Source organism: Oncorhynchus gorbuscha, linkage group LG23 (genome assembly GCF_021184085.1).
Source record: "Oncorhynchus gorbuscha isolate QuinsamMale2020 ecotype Even-year linkage group LG23, OgorEven_v1.0, whole genome shotgun sequence".
In the NCBI taxonomy this organism is placed as follows: domain Eukaryota; kingdom Metazoa; phylum Chordata; class Actinopteri; order Salmoniformes; family Salmonidae; genus Oncorhynchus; species Oncorhynchus gorbuscha.
In genome coordinates, this window is record NC_060195.1 from 54,999,196 (window position 1) to 55,023,949 (window position 24,754).

The 24,754-nt window shown below is 46.7% G+C and overlaps 1 protein-coding gene across 1 annotated transcript; it reads right to left on the minus strand.

Moving 5' to 3' along the window:
* On the minus strand, positions 1 to 24,754 carry LOC124011254 (matrix-remodeling-associated protein 5-like). Its single transcript, XM_046324438.1, is given in 12 exon segments — positions 1 to 3,337; positions 3,339 to 3,591; positions 3,747 to 3,889; positions 4,158 to 4,344; positions 6,204 to 7,161; positions 7,415 to 11,340; positions 17,235 to 17,718; positions 19,300 to 19,451; positions 19,755 to 19,993; positions 22,818 to 22,947; positions 23,568 to 23,789; positions 23,991 to 24,754. Coding segments are annotated over 12 exon segments (8,118 nt in total). The 5' UTR covers positions 24,074 to 24,754; the 3' UTR covers positions 1 to 1,996.

Here is a 24,754-nt window from a genome sequence, read left to right on the forward strand (position 1 = left end):
AAGTACTTTTTAATAAAAAAAAATATATATATAATCAAAACGTAACAAGAAATTACATAACAATAACGCGGCTATATACGTACAGGTTAGTCCTTTGTAGCAATAGTTCATCCAGGTCATTTTAGGCATGGGATTTGGATTTGGATCGAAGGTTTTGATGTTGAGGGTAGTATCCTGTAGAAGTCCTTGCAAAACATTTCAAGTTGATCTACATTTATCCAACTCTATTTCTATCTTTTTGCAGAAGAACTCAGGAGCCCATGAGGTTCACTACCTCTCTCGCTTTTTCTCTCATCCTCTCTCTGTCTTTCTCACTCTCTCCTAGGATGTCATCAGTCTCACCATTTGCATAATAAGGTATTACGTTAACCATGTTAAAGACAGAGCAGAGCGGAGGTGGAAATGGAAAGAAATAGTTCATATAAACACAGCAAGACTGCAGTACTTAGTGCTGATGACAATATGGTACTGTAATGGCAAATGGATGACTTCATCTCTATAGTACTGGGGGAGACATGACCACAAGTGTGTCCAAGATGTGAGCAGCTGCCCTGGGTGGTTTCTGCTTTGTGTTTGACCTGGGCATGGGTCAGTGAGAGACAGCTAAAGCCTTTACTTCTTTGATTATTTCAAACAAAAGAGGGAAAATGTATTCTTTGGGCTCAACAGCCAATTGTACGGCCCATTTCCTGAAGAGCAGGTCCATCAACAGTCAAATAAACACATTTTCTATGTCATCCCTGTCGCAGCGGTACTGCACCACTTCAAGTTGTGAGTGGATTTCATAAATCATGAAAGCCGATTACAATTAAGTCTGTATAGTTAAAGCAGTAATTCTTTCAGAGGGAAAACAGTGAACTAATAGGGGATTTCCCACACAACCAGATGGTTCTCCTTTTAGCAAGAGAGGGACCATGACTGTATAATAAATCCCAGAGCTACGTTTGAAAATGTTTACTCTTGGAAGACGGATCCTTAATCTGTCCTGACCTAGTTTGAAGTTCTTACCCCCTTCCCAAATTGCCCCCTATTCCCTTTGTGGTGTGCTACTTGGACCGGGGCCCATAAACTATGGCTGCACCTTAAAACGCACCCTATTTCCCATATAGTGCATTATTTGGGATGCATCCATAGTCTTTTCTCAATCTTTACAGAAGTGATATTCTCCAAGATTACGATGGATTTTGAGCGTCTCTTTATTAAAAACGTGTAATAGTCCTATACATCAGAGTCTGTTAAAGACAAATAATTTAATTATTTTAGTAGCTGATGTTGACACCTATGAGGGTTGCAAGCAGATCTAAACCATATTGCATGTACAATAATCACAGTAGCGGTACTGTGTGAGTCGCTCCTGTAAATAGCAGGGTTAGCGGTCCTTAAAAAAGACCTTTGGTTAAGGTAGTAAGATAATATGGATGGTCGTGAAGCAGTTATTCATAATTGTAACACCAGCCGTTGTTGCTTGGAGCCCTGAGATCGTCCCCATTTTCTGTGTCAACAGTATATCGTTTCGAATATTTGCATTAATCGAACGTAACAAGATATTTAGCTACGCTTATCTACACAGTTTGACACACAATTGTCATTGTCAGCGCAGGAGATGGAAAAGAGAAGCAGCCTAGATGAAAAGTCACATGCTCTCATATACAGTCTGTATAAATGCTACAAATAGTAACACTACAGTTTTTTGCTCTCTATTAAAGTCCTTCATTGCAAAGTGTTTTTTGATGAGTGAAAAATGGCTTTGTCGCAAAATGTTTTTTTTTTTTTTTAAACGCAGCTGAAATATGGCCTTGAATGACATCACAGGACACATACAGCACAGCTACTGCGCACACAGAGGCTCGTTTGTTTAGCTACCGATTGGAAAGTGTATCTTTACTTTGAGTTGACAGTGATGCAAAGTCTCTTCAACATCATGTGGATGGATGAAAAGCATTGGCCGTGCTCAGCTCCTTTCGCAGTTTCTTGGGCATATGATTTTTAAGGCTAATCAGAACACATGTAGATAGGTGGCTTTAGTATCGACCCCTATCACGTTCCTGGCGGTGCATTTGTAGGAGCCCTGGTCTCTCTGTGTGGGGTTCTGGATGATAAGAGAGCCTTGTGGGTGGAGGTACTTGTTGCCAAAGAGGCGTGGCTGGGCACTGACCGCTAGCCGTGCCCTATCCGGCATCTCCCAGGCAATCTCAGCTCGGGGGATCCCCGTGGCAACACAGTTCAGCTGGACCGCCACGCCGCGGCGAGCGTACATTACAGGGGGCGGGCCATTGGTGATGCGAGGCAGGTACGCGATGACGATGACGGGCACGGAGAGCAGGGCGCTGCCGTATTCGTTGGCAGCTCGGCAGACATAGGAGCCGCGGTCGTAGACGGACACCTGCTGGATGGCGAGCGTCCCATTGGCTAATACGGCGTAGCGACCAGCTCTCTGTGGCCGTCCCAGGACCACCCCACTGGGCAGGGTCCACGTCAGCCGGAGGGGGTCCCCCGTGGAGAGACAGTGGAGTTGGAGGCTCTCCCCATTCATAATACTGATGGGGGAGTTGTAGCGGTTATTGATCTCTGGTTTCCTCTCCGGGGCTAAAGAAATAGTACGTTCCACTAGCCCGGCGACATTCCTCACCAGGCAGCGGTACATACCACTTTCAGAGACAGAGGGGTTAGTGATGACCAAGGAGCCGTCAGGTCGGTGGAAGAACTTGGAGAACTGGGCACCCCTCATGAGGGGGGAACCATTAGGGAGGATCCAGGTTACCGTTGGGGGTGCTGGGCCTCTTTCAAAGGAGCAGTTCAGGGTCATGGTACTGCCTACCGTTAGAGAGAGGCTCTCTGTTTTGGGCCCTCTGAGCTGCGGCCTCTCTACCATCCCTCTAACCTCCAGGTGGACTATCAGCCTGGCCTCCCCGCCCTCGTTGTGTGCGATGCAGGCCAGCTGAGCCGAGTCGGTCCCCTTCGGCGAACGTATATCCAACGTACCGTTACGATGCACCGTCATTCTGCTGCCGTAGTATGGCACCGGGAGGATGACGTTCTCCGGTAACACCCACATGACCCGGGGGATGGGTGTCCCCACAGCCTCGCAGGCCAGCATTGTCCGTTGGTCCCTTATAGCCGTCACTCTGATAGTATTGACCATACCTCTCAGTCCGTTGATGGTCGGCGGCGTCACAAGGACTTCCACCCTGGTGACTTTGCGGTCCTGGCCGGCACTGTTCCTAGCTATGCAGGTGTAGTTACCAGCATCAAAGCTTTGCGCCTTCTTGACCACTAATGTGCCATCATTATGGACCTGGTACTTAGTGGGGGAGGAGGCAATGGCCCGGTTAGTGGGGGGAGAGCCACGTGATGACTGGGGTCGGCTCTCCCTTGGCGCTGCACTTCAGAGACACGGTCTCCCCATAAAGAACCCTGATGACTTCAGGGCTTTGAGTTTTGTCTCTGATGATCGGAGGGTCCGCCACCACCTTGACGTGAACCTTCATCTCATCCTTCCCTATCTGGTTCTCAGCGTAGCAGGTGTAGTCTCCTTCCTCTCTCATCCCCACGTCGTTGGCGTACAATGTCCCGTTGTCGAACACCACGTATCTGGGGAGGGGGAGGGGGGAGGGGGGGGGGGTTGTGTGATTGTTATGCAGTTAATGAGATTTAATAACAGATCGGATGTACATACTGTATTATGTGATTCAATAACATTTTACGGTATGTGTAAAGTTGATGCAGATTCAACAAACACCAAGTACCTGCGGGTGCGCCCACCTCTAACACTACTATCCATCTGTTTCAGTGTGTTGATCATGGTGCCGTCCGGCAGAGCCCAGCGGATCTCAGGGTTGGGGAGGCCAGACGCTACACAGTCCACCTTCAGGTCTCCTCCATACATCACCTTCAAATTCAAAAATATTTATTGTCTATCCAATCGTACATCAGACAGAAAACCGACCAAAATATTTGCACTCACATGCAACACATTAAAATATCACATTAAAAACACCAATGTTCTGCCCCATATGGCACCCTAACCCCTATATAGTGCACAATTTTTCACTAAGGCCCATAGGGCTCTGGTCAAAAGTAGTGCACTATACAGGGAATAGAGTGCCATTTGGGATGTAACCCATTATTTAAATAGAAACCTAAGACAAAAGACAGACCTTCTGACTGGCCAGCAGCTGCTTCTGCTCAATCTTGGCCGGCTTGGTCAGCACGTTAACCCTCAGAAGCATGTAGTCGTCCCCCATCTTGTTTCGGGCCACACACAGGTAGTCCCCATCATCTTTTTCTGTCGTGGCCTGGATGGTCAGAGAACCGTTGGTGAACACCTTTATCCTGGGGTCAAAGCTGAACCCCCCAAAAAAACAAGTTGTTATTGTTTGTGAATAACAGTTTTTCCTGCTGTTAAAAGCAACCATGTTAGGTCTTCCTTTGATGGTTTTTCAGCTAACCTTTAGGGAATAGAAAATGTGCCTGTATGATTTCCTAGTAAACCTTCTCATTCATGATAACATCTGATGATGATAGTTGATATACAGTGCCTTCAGAAAGTATTCATACCCCTTGACTTATTCCACATTTTGTTGTGTTACAGCCTGAATTCAAAATTGATTACATTTTTTTCTCTCACTCATCTGCACACAATACCACATAATGACAAAGTGAAAACATGTTTTTAGACATTTGTGCTAATATCTTGAAAATAAAATACAGAAATATCTCATTTACATACGCACACTCTTGAGTCAATACATGTTAGAATCACCTTTGGCAACGATTACAGCTGTGAGTCTTTCTGGGTAAATCACTAAGCGCTTTGCACACCTGGATTGTACAATATTTGCCCATTACTTTTGAAGGAATTCTTCAAGTTTTGTCAAGTTGATTGTTGACCATTGAGAGCCATTTTCAAGTCTTGCCATACATTTTCAAGTCTTGCCATACATTTTCAAGTCTTGCCATACATTTTCAAGGCTTGCCATACATTTTCAAGGCTTGCCATACATTTTCAAGTCTTGCCATACATTTTCAAGTCTTGCCATACATTTTCAAGTCTTGCCATACATTTTCAAGCCGATACAAGTCAAAACTGTAACTAGGCCACTAAGGAACATTCAATGTCATCTTGGTAAGCAACTCTATATTTGGCCTTGTGTTTTAGGTTATTGTTCTACTGAAAGGTGAATTTGTCTTCCAGTGTCTGTTGGATAGCGGACTGAACCAGGCTTTCCTCTAGGATTTTGCCTGTGGTTAGTGATATACATTTTTTAATCATAACTTGAAAACAATGATGAGTGTTATTCAGTGATGTGTTGTGTTGGATTTGCCATCAAACATAACACTCTGTATTCAGGACATAAAGTGAATTTCTTTGCCACATTTTTTTCAGTTTTACTTTAGTGCCTTATTGCAAACAGGATCCATGTTTTGGAACATTTTAATTCTGTACAGGTTTCTTTCTTTTCACTCTGTAATTTAGGTTAGTATTGTGGAGTAACTACAATGTTGTTGATCCATCCTCAGTTTTCTCCTATCACAGCCATTAAACTTGAACTATTTTAAAGACACCATTGGCCTCATGGTGAAATGAGTGGTTTCCTTCCTCTCCGGCAGGATGGACGCCTGTACCGTTGTAGTGACTTGGAGCATTGATACACCATCCAAAGTGTAATTAATAACATCAACATGCTCAAAGGGACGTTCAAAGTCTGTTTTTTACATTCTTACCCATCTAACAATAGGTTGCCCTTCTTTGCAAGACATTGGAAAACCTCCCTGGTCTTTGTGATTGAATCTGTGTTTGCTAGACTAAGGGACCTTACAGATAATTGTATGTGTGGGGTACAGAGATGAGATAGTCATTCACAAATCACATTAAGCACTAATATTACACACAGTCCATGCAACTTATTATGTGACTTTTTAAGCACATTTTTACCCCTGCCATAACAAAGGGGTTGAATAGTTATTGACTTTTCATTTTTTATTCATTTGTAAAAATGTCTAAAAACATAATTCCACGTTGACATAATGGGGTATTGGGTGACATAGCATCTCAATTGAATCAATTTTAAATTCATGCTGTAACAGAACAAAATGTGGAAAAAATCAAAAGTGTAAATACTTTCTGAAGGCACTATACATACAGACAATGGCCTGAAGGGCATATTAGACAGTGAGTGAAAAAGATGCCAGAAGATGCATACCTGTACTGGGAATCCACTAGTTTCTTAGAGGGGGTCCTCCAGATGATCCTGGGCTCCGGTGTTCCTGTGGCAATGCAGTCGAGCCTCAGCAGCCCCCCGTAGACCACGTCAGACCTCTGGGGAGACGAGGAGGTAATCCTGGCCTTGGTGGAGGATGGGAGTCTCAGTACTGTCAGAACGCTGGTTCTCCTGGAGGCTCCTACCGCATTACTGGCCACACACTCATATCTCCCCGCGTCGCCTTGGCCTAGCCCACGGACGTACAGGGTCCCGTTGGGGAAGACAAAGAAATTACGTCCGTTGACGAACTGTGAGGTGAGGAGCTGGACTCCATCGGGCGTGGTCCAGCGCATGACAGGCGTAGGGGCTCCTTTGGCGGTGCAGTGGATGTAGGCCGTGCTGCCCTCGGGGAGGGACATGTTCTCATAGCGAGGTTGTTGGATGACTGGAGGCAAGGCTGCCACATGGAGACGGACAGAGACGGTGTCGGCTCCCGCCACGCTGCTGCCGATACATTTATAGATCCCTCTGTCTGTGTAGCTGGCCTGGGTTATCCGAAGAGTACCGTTACTGAGGAGTTCCACGTGCTTAGGGCCAGACTGTGGGCCGGGCTGGGGGCCACTGGCTGGGCTGGCAGGGCCCGGGGCTGGGGGCGCAGTGAGGTGGACCCTGTCAGGTAGCACCCAGGTGACCCGGGGCATGGGATGTCCCTGTACCTGGCACTCCAGATCGATGCCGTCCCCGTGGTACACGGTAGCATCGCGGTAGCGTGGCTGGAGCACTCTGGGATGCTGGGCCAGGACCATCAGGGAGACCACCATCTTGTCCACGCCATACTGGTTCTGGACCATACAGAGGTACTGGCCTCGGTCCTGGGGCTGGCTGTTACGGATGATAAACGTGCCGTTGAGATGGACCTCGAACCTCTGGACCCGAGTGTTCTGGGCTATTGTCGCTCCTGCATGAATCAAAACAATGTGTGTTTCAAGACATCGAACAGATTAAAACAATGCAGATAAAGGGTTATTTCTACAACATGTTGTCTGTTGAAACGCATAAGAATGGAGCATAGCTTATATCATGACAAATAGGGTTCTCCTTTTTTGTTACATTAACAGGCTTACATACAGCCGTGTCGTTCTGTAACAGAGGGTGAAGGAGGATGTTCTAGGAAGAGGGGAGAACAGTAAAGGAAGTACTGTTATACATACCTGTGGAGACTCTCGTCCAGGAGAGGAAAGGCTTGGGCTCCCCTAGAGCCACACAGGGCAGCTGTGCATCCATCTCTGCATTCACTGTCACTGTCCGCACATCCACATTGGTGATCCGGGGCTTCCCTGTTACAACAGACCCTGCTACGGGGGGTCTCTGACCACCTCCCGACACCCCACCTGATAACCCCTGTGTCTGAGTAGGGGTCTCTGTTCTCTGGCCCCCACCGGACAGACTCGATGAAGACACTGATGAAGTCTGCGAAAAGCTCTTTGTGGTGGTGGACGCAAGAGTGGTTGTAATGGTCGTCTGTCTGATCATCTGGGTGTTTGTGTTTGTGACTGTCCTGTGGGGTGTTCTGGGTTCTGTGGTGGTTGGTTTAACACCGGTGACTGGATCAGGCTTGATGTCAGTTGACTCTAGTTTAGTCGTGGTGTGGGAGTCGGCTGGTGGTGGTTGTCTGTTGGGGTCAGATCTGGTGATTAGGATGGAGTCTCCTCTGTTGAGGATCGGGTTGTTTCTCTGGTCGGGTTGAGAGATGAGGACTCTCTCTCTGTGACTGTCTGGGATGTGGTTGGAGTTGGAGGGAACCTCCACTGTTCTGGATGAAGGTTGGGTCCTGACCCTAGTGGATGGAGTGTTTAGTACAGGGATCTGAGGCCTCACCCTAGAGGGGAAAACTATGGATGTCCTAACTGATGTGGAGGTGACAGGTGACATAGTGGGAGTAACATCCTTTGTTGTAGTAGCAGCAACAGAAACTGCAACATTTTCCACTGGTGTTTGGTCTTTGCCTGTGGTGGAAGTGCTTTCTCTGATGTTATAGTGCCCATCAAAGGTTGTTCTGGGCTTAATAGCGTCTGTTTTATCGGGACCGGATCCGCGATAAGAGCTTTCAGATGTCACCAGCCTTTCAGTGGTGCTAACCCGAGCCTCCTCATGTTCTGCCTCCTCATGGAAGGACTCTTTTGTTGAGGCACCCGGGGCGTGTGTTGTGCCGTGTGCTCTGGTTATTTCATGCCGGATAGATGGAGACATGCTGTCAATCTCTTTGACTGGCGCCTTTTTAACCTCAGTAGTACCTGTTGTATATCGATAGTCTGGTGTGTTGAGCTGTCCATCTGCTGGCAATCCCGGGCGAGTGTTGCGATTCTCCGGGTACTTGTCAGGACTTGGAACAGGGTGAAGGTCTACAGTAGCGCTGCCTCCCCTTTGTGTTGTCTCAGTTGGTTTAACTGCAGGAAGGGGGACGCTTGTAATATTCCCCTGAATGGCTGTCGTGTGCACAACCGAGTGCTCTGGGACCGGGCTCGGAGTGTTCCGAGTCTGAGAGGCTCTTTCTGGGGCTGCTCTGTGATGGCTGCTTTGTGATGGCTGCTCTGTGATGGCTGCTCTGTGATGGCTGCTCTGGGACGTAGGTTGATATGTTTCTGTTAAAGAGGCTGTAGGAGACGCCGGTGGGGCTGTTGTGCTCCCGAACAGTGGTTTGGCGTGTGGTGAAAGGGTGTCCTTTGTCTCGGCGCGAGTTGTCGGTTTCACTGAAGGGTCAATCCTGTCTTGGTATAAAGAGACTACTGTGTTCTCTTCGTGACTCACTCGGCCTGATGACGTTGCTTGGCTGCCCGTCGATGGAACTGCGGTGTTAAACCTGTCCGTCATGCTTTTGGCCTTGTCGAACGCTTCTATTTTAGTCCACGTGGCAGTGGTTGCCTTGGTAGTTGTTGAGAGCGCGTCCTTCTGTGTGGCTGCGGTTGTAAAATCACTTCTCAATGGATTATTTGGCTTTGGCTTCTTTCTGCCCGTATTGGGCCGTCTTCTCCTGCCCCCGCCCCCATTCCTCCTCCTGGAGTTCTGGTTTCTGAGTCGAGTAGCCACCTCCCCTGGAGTTTCCTTCCTCATATACACAGCTGAAGTGAGCTCGGCCGTGGGAGAGGGTGAGCTGAGTGGAAGATGAGTTATATTAGACCTTGAATGCTGCTTTAGCTGAGTATGTGTGTCTGGTTTAGCAGTTGTGCTCTGAGTCTCGGTGAGAGAGTGATCAAATTCTTCTCTCTCTGTTTCCGATTCAGAGTACCCTCGAACTGTGGTGGTGGCGAGGGATGGGTCAAGTTCAGCTCTGTCTAAATATGCGTCACTTCCTTCATTAAAGCTGTTAACAACACTGGGTCCGTTAGCGTCTTTCGCCCCCTGATTATCCTCAGACGTGGGTGAGATATCAGACTCCGCGTCAACATCTGTAACCGCGTCAACATCTGTAGTTAATGCAGTGGTGGTGGTGCTTTGATTTTCTCCTTGTAAAGAGTTGTTGTGCGAAGAACTGGTCCAGACATTCACATGCAGCTGACCCAGGGTCTGGGAGTGTGTGTGTGTGACGGTGTGCCTGCCTTCTGTGTCTGTGTGTGTGACAGTGTTACTGAGCTGCTGGGGAACAGATGTGACAGGCTCTGTGACCGGCTGCGTGAAAAGTGCATGATTTGTGGCTGTATCCACATCTGAGTCTGTAGTGTAAGTAGTGTGTCGTGTGGATATATGCGGTACAGTAGTGGGTGTGTATAGCTCCTCCTCCTCTTCCTCATGTAGGTTGTCTGTTGATCCCTCTATGTTGTCCGGAGACTGTGTCTGCTTAGCGCTAGCTGTTGTTGTTGACTCCTGCTTCTTCCTTGTGGTGAGGTGAGTTGAGCTGGGTGTTATGTTAGTGTTACCCTGTCCGTTCTTGTCACGGATTTTGGCCAAAATGTCCGCCCACTTCTCCGGGTCTATATTTTTGTTTGCCACGTTAATCCTCCTTCTCATCTCCACTGTGTTTTTCTTGTCTTTATCCTTTGTCCCTGTCATGGTTGGTTTTCTTGGTACAGCAGGTCGCCTCCACGTGTTTCTAAATGGATGACCACCACCCCTGCTTGAACTTTGACCTCTCCTCCGTTTCATTAGCTCCACACGGCTCGGGGATGAGGAGGAGGAGAAAGATGAGGAGGAAGGCGAGGAGGGGACTTCCTCCTGTGTGTCCTCATCGTTCCCTGATACCTCCTCAGTGTCCTCCATGGGAGCTTTGACCCTGGTGTTGACCCCTGAAGCAGACTGTGGCCTCATTCTCCTCAGTGGTCGTATCTCTGCTCCTAACTGTCTGGTGAGAGTCACCTTAGTAGCCAGGGAATACACACCATGCTGGTTCATGGCCACACACTTATAATATCCACTGTCTGTCAGTCGACTCTCTGGGACTCTCAGAGTTCCGTTGGAATACACCAGCGCTCTAGAAGAGTTGGCTCTGTGACTCACTATGTTGCTGTCAGGAAGGATCCAGTTAATCTCAGGGTCAGGAGAGCCAGACACGACACAGTTCAGAGTGAGAGGGACACCGGTGAACCCCTCCACGAGGGTAGGCGCCATCTCATCCCCTACAAGAGGGGGAGGACTGGAGGACTCCTCGACCGTCAGGCGGAAAGGGAGGACAGTGAGGTCGTCAGAGACCTGGGCGATACAGTAATATATCCCTGAGTCTGAGTGTCCTACAGCTTTAATATCCAATCTACCGGTGCTCAACACTGACACCCTGTTGTCTGGGCTGCTGTACGGTGCCTCCAGCTGGGTCCCGTCTGGCAGCATCCATCGAACCGCAGTGTCTCCTGAGCTCAACACATTACAGTCCATCACAGCAGGGCTGCCCACTACAACACTCAGCACTGTCCTAGTAGTGTTTGTGTTCTCTATCATGACCCATGTCCTACGGTGTCTGCGCTCCAGCTCAGGCTCCACGGTCTGTGTGAGGTGGGTGCTGAGGATCAGCTTGACGCTCTTCCCAGTGGACTGGGGCCTGTTCAACTGCAGGTCCACAGAGCTCTGCATCAGCCAGGATGGTTGAGCTACCATGTTAGCCTTAACCCCTGTGTAGTACAATGCATCTCTCTCCAGGTCCTGTCTGTACCTGGAGATCAAGAAGGAAAAAACACATAACATAAAACATAACATAGCAGTATGAAATTACATGCTTTATATCACGTATTGAACTCAAGCCCCATTCATTCCGGCCTGCGGGTGGTTTGATTATTATTAATATATACAATACCAGTCAAAAGTTTCGGCACACCTACTAATTTTTCTTTATTTTTACTATTTTCTATACTGTAGAATAATAGTGAAGACATCAAAACAATTCCGTAACACATATGGAATCATGTAGTAACCAAAAAGGTGTTAAACAAATCAAAATATATTTTATATTTGAGATTTTTCAAAGTAGCCCCCCTTTGCCTTGATGACAGCTTTACACACTCTTGGCATTCTCTCAACCAGCTTCACATGGAATGCTTTTCCAACAGTCTTGAAGGAGTTCCCACATATGATGAGCAATTCTTGGCTGCTTTTCCTTCACTCTGTGGTCCAACTCATCCCAAACCATCTCAGTTGGGTTCAGGTCTGGTGATTGTGGAGGCCAGGTCATCTGATGCACCACTCCATCACTCTCCTTCTTGGTCAAATAGCCCTTACACAGCCTGGAGGTGTGTTTTGGGTCATTGTCCTGTTGAAAAACAAACTAAGTGCAAACCAGATGGGATGGCGTATCACTGCATAATGATGTGGTAGCCATGCTCGTTAAGTATGCCTTAAATTCTAAATCAATCACCGACAGTGTCACCAGCAAAGCACCCCCACACTCATCTTTTCACCTACTCTGTGTCTCACAAAGACACGGTGGTTGGACCAAAAGTCTCAAATTTGGACTCATCAGACCAAAGGACAGATCTCCACCGGTCTATTTCCATTGCTCGTGTTTCTTGGCCCAAGCAAGTCTCTTCTTATTATTGGTGTCCTTTAGTGGGGGTTTCATTGCAGCAGTTCAACCCTGAAGGCCTGATTCACGCAGTCTCCTCTGAACAGTTGATGTTGAGATGTGTCTGTTACTTGAACTCTGTGAAGCATTTATTTGGGCTGCAATTTCTGAGGCTGGTAACTCTAATGAACTTATCCTCTGGAGCAGAGGTAACTCTGGGTCTTTCTTTCCTGTGGCAATCCTCATGAAAGCCAGTTTCTTCATAGTGCTTTATGGTTTTTCCAACTGCACTTGAAGAAACTTTAAAAGTTCATGAAATTTTCCAAATTGACTGACCTTAATGTCTTAAAGTAATGATGGACTGTCGTTTCTCTTGCCTATTTGAGCTGTTCTTGCTATAATATTGGCTTGGTCTTTTACTAAATTGTCACACCCTGATCTGTTTCACCTGTCCTTGTGATTGTCTCCACTCCCCTCAAGTTGTCGCGCATCTTCTCCATGATCCCCTGTGTATTTATACCTTTGTTCTCTGTTTGTCCGTTGCCAGTTCATCTTGTTTGTCCCCAGTTTCTCTTTTCTCGCACTCCTGGTTTTGACCCCTTGCGTGTCTTGACTCTGAGCCCACCTGCCTGCCAACACCTGACCGCCGACCTGTACCTTTGCCGTACCTCTGGATTATTGACCTCTGCCTACCCTGACCCTGAGCCTGCCGTCTGTCCGGTACCGTTGCCCCACCTCTGGTTTACTGACCCCTGCCTGCCCTGACCTGTCTATTGCCTGCCCCTGTTGGATTATTAAACCATTGTTCATTCGACGTGTCTGCATCTGGGTCTTACCTTGATTCCTGATACAAATAGGGCTATCTTCTGTATACCACCCCTACCTTGTCACAGCACAACTGATTGGCTCAAACACATTAAGATTGAAAGAAATTACACAAATTATCTTTTAACAAGGCACACCTGTTAATTTAAATGCATTCCAGGTGACTACCTCATGAAGCTGGTTGAAAGAATGCCAAGAGTGTGCAAAGCTGTCATCAAGGCAAAGGGCACCAAAGAACATGGCTGACGTTTTACATTCTCCCAACCAATTGTGCCATTTTATTAATTAATTTCCCGTTTGGTGTAACTTATGTTTTCACTTATTGTGTACATAATGTTGCTGCTACCGTCTCTTATGACCGAAAATAACTTCTGGACATCAGAAAAGCGATTACTCACCGCGGACTGGAAGAAACTTTTTCCTTTAACGAGTCCGACAAGAGGTATATCCTGCTTTCACTGGAACAGGTCCAGATCCAAGCCTTATGCGTGAAGAAAAGACACCGGAAAAGGGGACGCAGATTGGGGATCGTTCTGAGAATCTGGAGGCGAGAGAGTAAACTCCCAATGCCTTCCATTCTTCTTGCTAACGTGCAATCGTTGGAAAATAAAATTTATGACTTACCATTAAGATTATCCTACCAACGGGACATTAAAAACTGTAACATCTTATGTTTCACCAAGATGTGGCTGAACGAAGATACGGACAATATAGAGCTAGCGGGATTTTCCATGCACCAGCAGAACAGAGGCGCTACCTCTCATAAGACTAGGGGTGGAGAAGTGTGTCTTTTTGTCAATAACAGCTGGTGCGCGATGTCTAATATTAAAGAAGTCTCGAGGTATTGCTCGCCTGAGGTAGAGGACATTATGATAAGCTGCAGACCACATTATCGACCAAGAGAGTTCTCATCTGTATTATTCGTAGCCGTCTATTTACCACCACAAAACGAAGCTGGCACTTAGACCGCACTCAACCACCTCTATAAGGCCAAAAGCAAAGAAGAAAATGCTCACCCAGAAGCGGCGCTCCTAGTGTGCCGGGGACTTTAATGCAAGCAAACTTAAATCAGTTCTACCAAATTTTTACCAGCATATCACATGTGCAACCAGGGGGAAAAAAACCCTGACCACCTTTACTCCACACACAGAGATGCATACAAAGCTCTCCCCGCCCTCCATTTGGCAAATCTGACCAGAATTCTATCCTCCTGATTCCTGCTAACAAGCAAAAACTAAAGCAGGAAGTACCAGTGACTCGCTCAATGCGGATGTGATCAGATGACGCGGATGCTACACTACAGGACTGTTTTGCTAGCACAGACTGGAATATGTTCCGGGATTCATCCAATGGCATTGAGAAATACACCACCTCAGTCATCGGCTTCATCAATAAGTGCATCGATGACATCGTCCCCACAGTGACTGTACGTACATATCCCAACCAGAAGCCATGGATTACAGGCAACATCTACATCGAGCTAAAGGCTAGAGCTGCCGATTTCAAGGAGCTGGAGACTAATCCGGACACTTATAAGAAATCCCGCTATGTACTCAGACGAACCATCAAACAAGCAAAGCGTCAATACAGGATTAAGATTGAATCCTACTACACCGACTCTATGCTCGTCGGATGTGGCAGGGCTTGAAAACTGTTACAGGGTGAATGCACCAATTTGTAAGTCGCTCTGGATAAGAGCGTCTGCTAAATGACTTAAATGTAATGTAATGTAAATGTTACGGACTACAAAGGGAAACCCAGACGCGAGCTGCCCAGTGACACGAGCCTACCAGATGAGCTAAATGCCTTTTATGCTCGCTTCGAGGCAAGCAACACTGAGCATGCACGAGAGCACCAGCTGTTCTGAATGACTGTGTGACAACGCTCTCGGTAGCCGATGTGAACAAAACCTTTAAACAGGTCAACATTCACAAAGCCGCTGGGCCAGATGGATTACCAGGACGTGTACTCAAAGCTCAACTGTCAAGTGTCTTCACTGACATTTTCAACCTCTCCTTGACCGAGTCTGTAATACCTACATGTTTCAAGCAGACCACCATAGTCCATGTGCCCAAAGAAGTGAAGGTAACCTGCCTAAATGATTACCACCCTGTGGTACTCACATCGGTAGCCATGAAGTGCTTTGAAAGGCTGGTCATGGCTCACATCAACACACTCTCCCGGACACCCTAGACTCACTCTAATTCGCATACCGCCCCAACAGATCCACAGATGACACAATCTCAATCGCATGCCACACTGCCCTTTCTCACCTGGACAAAAGGAACACCTATGTGAGAATGATGTTCATTGACTACAGCTCAGGATTCAACACCATCATCACTAAGCTAAGGACTCTGGGACTAAACACCTCCCTGTGCAACTGAATCCTGGACTTCCTGATGGGCCGCTCCCAGGTGGTAAGAATAGGCAACAACACTTCGGCCACGCTGATCCTTAACACTGGGGCCCCTCAGGGGTGTATACTTAGTCCCCTCCTGTATTCCCTGTTCACCCACAGCTGCGTGGCCAAACACGACTCCAACACCATCATTAAGTTCGCTGACGACACAACAGTGGGAGGCCGACAATTATGAGACGACCTATAGGGAAGAGGTCAGAGAACTGGCAGTGTGGTGCCAGGACAACAACCTCTCCCTCAATGTGAGCAAGACCAAGGAGCTGATTGTGGACTACAGGAAAAGGTGGGCCAAACAGGTCCCCATTAACATTGATGGGGTTGTAGTGGAGTGAGTCGAGAGTTCAAGTACCTTGGTGTCCACATCACCAATGAACTATCATGGTCCAAACATACCAAGACAGTAGTGAAGAGGGCACGACAAAACCTATTCCCCCTCAGGGGCCTGAAGAGATTTGGCATGGGTCCCCAGATCCTCAAAATGTTCTACAGCTGCACCTTCGAGAGCATCCTGACCGGTTGCATCACCGCCTGCTATGGCAACTGCTCGGCATCTGACCGTAAGGCCCTACAGAGGGTAGTGCGAATGGTCCAGTACATCACTGGGGCCAAGCTTCCTGCCATCCAGGACATATATAATAGGCGGTGTCAGAGGAAAGCCAGGGTTGTCAGAGACTCCAGTCACCCAAGTTATAGACTGTTTTCTCTGCTACCGCACGGCAAGGTGTACCGGAGCGCCAAGTCTAGGACCAAAAGGCTCCTCAACAGCTTCTACCCCCAAGCCATTAGACTGCTGAACAATTCCTAAAAATCGCAACCGGACAATTTACATTGACCCCCCTTCCCTTTTGCACACTGCTGCTACTTGCTGTTTGTTTGTTACCTATGCATAGTCACTTTTCCCCCACCTACATGTACAGATTACCTCAACTGGCCTGTACCCCTGCACACTGACTCGGTACCGGTGCCCCCTGTATATAGCCTCGTTATTTTTATTGTGTTACTTTTTATTATTACTTTTTATTTTAGCCTACTTGGTAAATATGTTCTAAGTAAGCATTTCACAGTAAAGTCTACAATTATTGTATTTGGAGCATGTGGCAAATAAAGTTTGATTTGATTTGGCTACTTTAAAGAATCTCAAATATAAAATATATTTTGATTTGTTTAACACTTTTTTGGTTACTACATGATTCCATATGTGTTATTTCATAGAATTGATTGTCTTCACTATTATTCTACAATGTAGAAAATAGTAAAAATAAAGAAAAACCCTGGAATGAGTAGGTGTGTCCAAACCTTTAACTGGTACTGTATATGTATTTAGTTTTTTGTGGGAAAAAACGATCTCAATCAACATTTAAATGACTAAAACCAAATCAAGACTGTGTAGAAATGATAATGGACCCACATTTACAGTCTCTTCACTCTGTCTAGCTAGCTAACAGTCATCGAAACGAAAGATAGACAGTCAGGGAGCATCAAAAAATGGAGTGAGGACAATTATTTGCACATTTTGATGGCGAGGAAATACAATTCATCATAAGTGTGGCCCTCCGGACCTCGGTGAAAACCGAATGCGGCCTTTGGGGAAAATTAGTTTGACAACCGTGCCCTGTATCGAGGACCACTCTAAAATGAACACATAAAATCACATAATAATCACATATGGGCAAATCCTAACTTCCACAAATGTTCACGTGCATTGGTCTCATTGCATGACTAAGTGAAAATGTTACTCAAGTAGAAGTTGGAATTTGGCCCATAATGATAAATTAAAAAGCGTTTTCTTAATCCAGCCTACCTGTAGCTGGGCACCGGCTCCTTAGTCAGCATGATCTCTCTCTGCAGGTGAGCGGGCGTGTCGCTATAGTAGGCAATCAGCCTCCAGAGTCTCTCATAATTGTCCCTGTTGATGGGACACTCCAGATCCACGGAGATACTCACATTATAGGCCAGCTGCAGAGGGTTGACCTGCTCCCAGCTGACCTTAGACGACTCCCTGCGGGGCTCTCCGATGCTGCACTCCAGATCCACTTTGTTCCCATGCTCGTCCGTCAGGCCTAGGGTAATGTTGCCGAACGACCCCTTGAACTCCTCCAGGGTCATGACCTCGGTCTCGGTGTCCTCTTGGGTCGTAGGTCGATCAGGGGAGGTGATAACGGGGCTGGAGCAGACCAGTGTGTCCAGGCCCAGGACTTCTTTCATTCGTAAGTTCTTTGGGGAGTAACATATAAAGCAGAGCTGACCTCCTGGGTAGGCCCTGTCCTTTTTACACTTCAGCACACCTACGAAGAAAGGAAGAGGAGAGGGAACATTAGCATCATTATTCAATGTTTGAAATTCCAAATGTGAAGTTTGGTTAGGGTTTGGACATACATTTTCAAGGAACAAATGTGTAAAATGACAGCTGCATTATGCTTTGAGCATTGATCCAATTGTATCTGACATCACTGACGAATAGGTACATTCACTGAGTAGCTAGTAAATCAAATAAACTCAGCAAAAAAAGAAATGTCCCTTTTTCAGGACCCTGTCTTTCAAAGATCATTCGTAAAAATCCAAATAACTTCACAGATCTTAATTGTAAAGGGTTTAAGCACTGTTTCCCATGCTTGTTCAATGAACCATAAACAATTAATGAACATGCACCTGTGGAACGGTCAATAAGACACTAACAGCTTAAAGACCGTAGGCAATTAAGGTCACAGTTATGAAAACTTAGGACACTAAAGAGGCCTTTCTAATGACTCTGAAAAACACCAAAAGAAAGATGCCCAGGGTCTCTGCTCATCTGTGTGAACATGCCTTAGGCATGCTGCAAGGAAGCATGAGGACTGCAGATGTGGCCAGGACAATGAATTGCAATGTCTGTACTGTGAGACGCCTAAGATAGCGCTACAGGGAGACAGGATGGACAGCTGATCGTCTTTGCAGTGGCAGACCACGTATAACAACACCTGCACAGGATCGGTACATCAGAACATCACACCTGTGGGACAGGTACAGGATGGCAACAACAACTGTCTGAGTTACACCAGGAACGCACAATCCCTCCATCAGTGCTCAGACTGTCTGCAATAGGCTGAGAGAGGCTGGACTGAGGGCTTGTAGGCCTGTTGTAAGGCAGGTCCTCACCAGACATCACCGGCAACAACGTCGCCTATGGGCACAAACCCACCGTCGCTGGACCAGACAGGACTGGCAAAAAGTGCTCTTCGCTGACGAGTCGCGGTTTTGTCTCACCAGAGGTGATGGTCGGGTTCGCGTTTATCGTCAAAGGAATGAGCGTTACACCGGGGCCTGTACTCTGGAGCGGGATCGATTTGAAGGTGGAGGGTCCGTCATGGTTTAGGGCGATGTGTCACAGCATCATCGGACTGATCTTGTTGTCATTGCAGACAATCTCAACGCTGTCCGTTACAGGGAAGACATCCTCCTCCCTCATGTGGTACCCTTCCTGCAGGCTCATCCTGACATGACCCTCCAGCATGACAATGCCACCAACCATACTGCTCGTTCTGTGCGTGATTTCCTGCAAGACAGGAATGTCAATGTTCTGCCATAGCCAACGAAGAGCCAGGATCTCAATCCCATTGAGCACGTCTGAGAGCTGTTGGATTGGAGGGTGTGGGCTAGGGCCATTCCCCTCAGAAATGTCCTGGAACTTGCAGGTGCCTTGGTGGAAGAGTGGGGTAACATCTCACAGGAAGAACTGGCAAATCTGGTGTAGTCCATGAGGAGGAGATTTATGTCTCAGTTGTTGAATCTTGTTATGTTCAAACACATATTTACACATGTTAAGTTTGCTGAAAATAAACTCAGTTGACAGTGAGAGGATGTTTCTTTTTTAGCTGAGTTTACATAACCTGGTGAGTTTTTTTCCCAGTCGGCGAACCACTTCATCCTGCAGTCACATGTCCAGGGGTTCCCATGCAGGAAGAGGTTCTCCAGCTGGGGCATTCCTCCCAGCAGCTTCTGGGGTAGCGAGGTCAGCCTGTTCTCCGACAGGTACAAGTGCCTGATGTATCGATAAAGAGACAGGAGGGACATTATAACATTAGCTTCAGGAACATCTTGTCTCCATCTCAATTCCTCTTTCTGTGATTCCTCACATCATATTTCCTTGCCTCATTTTCATTTTAGAGAAGGTACAAGGTCCCGCCCCTCTGACCTTCTTCTACAATGGGTTTTGAGAAGGCGGTGAGGAGAGAGGACGCAAATAATCTACGAAAGACGAATTGAGAAAGCGCCCGATACTAAGATAAAACCAAATATTGTCCAGAGCATTATTGGTACTGTAGTTCCTCATGCTAGGCTTCACCTGAGGGTGGAGACGTGGAAGTGTCCCATCATGGAGAAGGTGGAAAAGGTAGAGGGGTGGAGCTGCTGCAGTCTGTTCCCCTCCAGCTGTAGGAGACGTAGGGAGGTGAGGCCCTGGAAGGTGTCTGGGTGAATGAACTCCAGACGGTTGTGGTCCAGGTGGAGTCTGGTCAGAGACCACAGACCCTGGAGAGTGTGTCTGTTGATCTCCTTCAGTTTGTTATAGCTCATCTTCAGCATCTGAGGGGGAGAAAGGCAGAGGGGAGTGAGTTATCATCCTAATAGAATAGAGCAGGGTTTCAAATAACCAAAACATCGTCAAATTTGGATTATTTGATTCAGCTATGTAGTGCCAGGGCAAAAACCAAAACCAAAACAGGACCATGTTTGGGAAACTCTGGAATAGAGCATAGTAGAATAGAGTAGAATATAATAATAGAATGGAACAATTGCCTGGTACTATATATCCTACTGTACAGTACTGAGGTGATATTTCATGTTAATCAACATTTCCTGTTTATTACTGGAAGCACAGACACGAGCTGCCCAGTGACACGAGCCTACCAGATGAGCAAAATTACTTCTATATTCGATTGAGGCAAGCAACACCGAAGCAGGCATGAGAGCATCAGCTGTTGTGGACGACTGTGTGATCATGCTCTCCGTAGCCGATGTGAGTAAGACCCTTAAACAGGTCAACATTCACAGACGTATTACCAGGACGTGTACTCCGAGCATGCGCTGACCAACTGCCAAGTGTCTTCACTGACATTTTGACTACCGACCCATTGCACTCACGTCTGTAGCCATGAAGTGCTTAATAAGGCTGTTAATGGCTCACATCAACACCATTATCCCAGAAACCCCAGACCCACCATAATTTGCATACCGCCTCAACAGATCCACAGATGATGAAATCTCTATTGCACTCCACTCTGCCCTTTCCCACCTGGGCAAAAGGAATACCTACGTGAGAATGCTATTCATTAACTACAGCTCAGCGTTCAACACCATAGTGCCCTCAAAGCTCATCACTAAGCTAAGGACCCTGGGACTAAACACCTCCCTCTGCAACTGGATCCTGGACTTCCTGACCGGCCGCCCCCAGGTGGTAAGGACAGGTAACAACACATCTGATCATCAACACGGGGTCCCCTCAGTGGTCCGTGCTCAGTCCCCTCCTGTACTCCCTGTTCACTCATGACTGCATAGCCAGGCACAACTCCAACACCATCATTACGTTTGCAGATGACACAACAGTGTTAGGCCTGATCACCGACAACAATGAGACAGCCTATACAGAGGAGGTCAGAGACCTGGCCGTGTGGTGCCAGGATAACAACCTTTCCCTCAACGTGATCAAGACAAAGGACATGATTGTGGACTACAGAAAAATGAGGACCAGGCACACCCTCATTCTCATTGATGGGGCTGTAGTGGAGCAGGTTGAGAGCTTCAAGTTCCTTGGTGTCCACATCACCAACAATCTATCACGGTCCAAACACACCAAGACAGTTGTGAAGAGGGCACGACAAAGCCTATTCCCCCTCAGGAGACTGAAAAGATTTGGCATGGGTCCTCAGATACTCTAAAAGTTCTGCAGCTGCACCATCGAGAGCATCCTGACTGGTTGCACCACTGCCTGGTATGGCAACTGCTCTGCCTCTGACCACAAGGCACTACAGAGGGTTGTGCAAATGGCCCAGTACATCACTGGGGCCAAGCTTCCTGCCATCCAGGACCTCTATACCAGACGGTGTCAGAGGAAAGCCCTAAAAATGGTCTCGCTGCTTGTTCTTTCTGCTACCGCACATCAAGCAGTACCGGAGGGCCAAGTCTCGGTCCAAAAGGCTTCTCAACAGCTTCTACCCCCAAGCCATAAGACTCCTGAACAGCTAAACAAATGGCTAGCCAGACTATTTGCATTGTCCCCCCCCCCCTTTACACTGCTGCTACTCTCTGTTTATTATCTATGCATAGTCACTTTAACTCTACCTACATGTATATATTACATCAATTACCTCGGCTAACCTGTGCCCCCGCACATTGACTCTGTACCGGTACCCCCTGTATATAGCCTCCACATTGACTCTGTACCGGTACCCCCTGTATATAGCCTCCACATTGACTCTGTACCGGTACCCCCTGTATATAGCCTCCACATTGACTCTGTACCGGTACCCCCTGTATATAGCCTCCACATTGACTCTGTACCGGTACCCCCTGTATATAGCCTCCACATTGACTCTGTACCGGTACCCCCTGTATATAGCCTCCACATTGACTCTGTACCGGTACCCCCTGTATATAGCCTCCACATTGACTCTGTACCGGCACCCCCTGTATATAGTCTCCACATTGACTCTGTACCGGTACCCCCTGTATATAGCCTCCACATTGACTCTGTACCGGTACCCCCTGTATATAGTCTCCACATTGACTCTGTACCGGCACCCCCTGTATATAGCCTCCACATTGACTCTGTACCGGCACCCCCTGTATATAGCCTCCACATTGACTCTGTACTGGTACCCCTGTATATAGTCTCCACATTGACTCTGTACCGGTACCCCCTGTATATAGCCTCCACATTGACTCTGTACCGGTACCCCCTGTATATAGCCTCCACATTGACTCTGTACCGGTACCCCCTGTATATAGCCTCCACATTGACTCTGTACTGGTACCCCCTGCGGCAGGGTAACCTAGTGGTTAGAGCGTTGGTCAAGTAACCGGAAGGTTGCAAGTTCAAACCCCCGAGCTGACAAGGTACAAATCTGTCGTTCTGCCACTGAACAGGCAGTTAACCCACTGTTCCTAGGCCGTCATTGAAAATAAGAATTTGTTCTTAACTGACTTGCCTAGTTAAATAAAGGTAAATAAAAATATAGCCTCGCAACTGTTATTTTACTGCTGCCTTTTCATTATATGTTATTTTATTTAAAAAATGTTTACTTATCTTTTTTTTTACTCAACACAATTTTTTATTAAAAAATTAAACATTGTTGTTTAAGGGCTGTTGTATTCGGCGCACGTAACAAATACAATTTGATTTGATTTGTACCTGTAAGGACATGAGATCCCTAAAGGCCCCGTTGGGAATGTTGTAGAGATCATTCCCATGCATCATCAGAAGCTCCAGCTTCCTCAACCCAGCCAGACAAGTTTGAGTCACATGGTGTATGGTGTTAAACCTAAAAGAAACAACAATGACACAAGCAATTCATGACTGACTATTAACTTACTTGACTTGTTCTTTGTGGAGCAAAGTGCCTTCATTTCTGACGGTGTGAGGAGACAGTGTTAAAGACCAGACGGAACTTAAGACCTCCGTGATCAAAACATTGTCAATTAAAAGTGGTATTGTATTTGGGAACATACACAGTGGGTGGGCTTCTCTGTTCTTTTTAAGAAATGGCTCAAGCTCATAAGTGAAATGACTCAGTAAAAAGCATGGGGTATATAATAAGCATATAATAAGATTACATCAGACTTCACTGTAGGCATATTGCATTATGCACATTTACTTGTGAGTTGCAGAGATTAATTTCAGTCACATGCTAAACACATTTGAACAAGTACTTAATTGTAAACAATTCTAAAGGCCTCTAATGAAAAGTGACTTTTTGATTGCTCATTATTTATTTTTAGTGGTCTACAATGCACATGCATAAATAAAAATCGTATACTTTATGCACTTCACATTTTACCCATACTGTACGTCTATCGGTATAAATTATTGTGCATGATGCTTGTTTTTTAGCCCTACGGTCTCATTGCGGGTCATTGAATAAAGCCAATCCACCAGGCTTACCCCAGGTTCATGCGCTCCACTCGTCTGGATATGCCAGCGGGCACCGCGAGCAGGGAACGGAACGTGCAGTGCACCTCTGTGGCCTGAGGGCACGTGCACTGGCGCGGGCAGGGGAGACTTGTAACTGGCACGATCAGCATGGACAGTATCAATATGAATGCGGCGGGACGGGCCATCTTCAGCTGCGCATCCATCCACCACAAAGTGTTCCTATCACTGGAGCTGGTCGAGGGTTACAGATTCATTATAGGCCTATTTCAGTAGTACCCAAATACAAATGAAAATATGTTCTCTGACAAAATACTTCACAGTAGAGAAAATCGATAGACTATGCGCGAAATTAGGGACCACTGTATGGACGCATCGTTACGCACATCAAACATGGTCTGACCTGAACCGAAAGGAAAATGTTAAACATCTCACCTTATAATTTGTATTAACCTTAATTTAGATCCAGACTCAATGTATCCCATTTTACCATGGCTTTGGCTTCTCCTCAATGCCATTCTTCATGAAGCGCAGAACTCCATAGTTATAAAGTCCCATAATGACAAACTCCCCAAAGAATAACATAGTTACAAGAAATTCCGATGTAAAATCCGTAGACAGAAATGCGCACAGGGCTTCGATAGACTGTTTGAAGTATCCGTTTTGTTTCGTGTGTAGCCCTTGAGAAACTTTGTAAAGAAAATTACACTTTTGCCCAAAACTTTACAGTGCAGGATGCGCCTTCCACCGACAGCAAGGGGTGAGTGAATGGCTAATCGTTTCCAACATACAGTCAGTTTGGAGAAGCAGAAGGACCCAGTGAGGGGTGACAAAGTGAGATAGAGGTAAGAGACTGGCAACTGCGAAGTCGGCTACAGTAGGTCGTTACAATAAGGATATCGTTTTTCCATTCAACTACGTGCATAATCATTGTGCGTTCACATTGACGGTTGGCCACTTACAAGAATCGCTGCTTTGAGACTTTATCTTCACTAAATGAAAGAATTCATTTATTTAAAAATAAGGGAGATACCACAGGCTACTTCTTTTCTCTATTCTACTTATGTGCTGTGGAGGGAGATACCAGTAGCCCACTCCTTTTCTCTATTCTACTTCTCTGCTGTGGAGGGAGATACCAGTAGCCTACTCATTTTCTCTATTCTACTTCTCTGCTGTGGAGGGAGATACCAGTAGCCTAC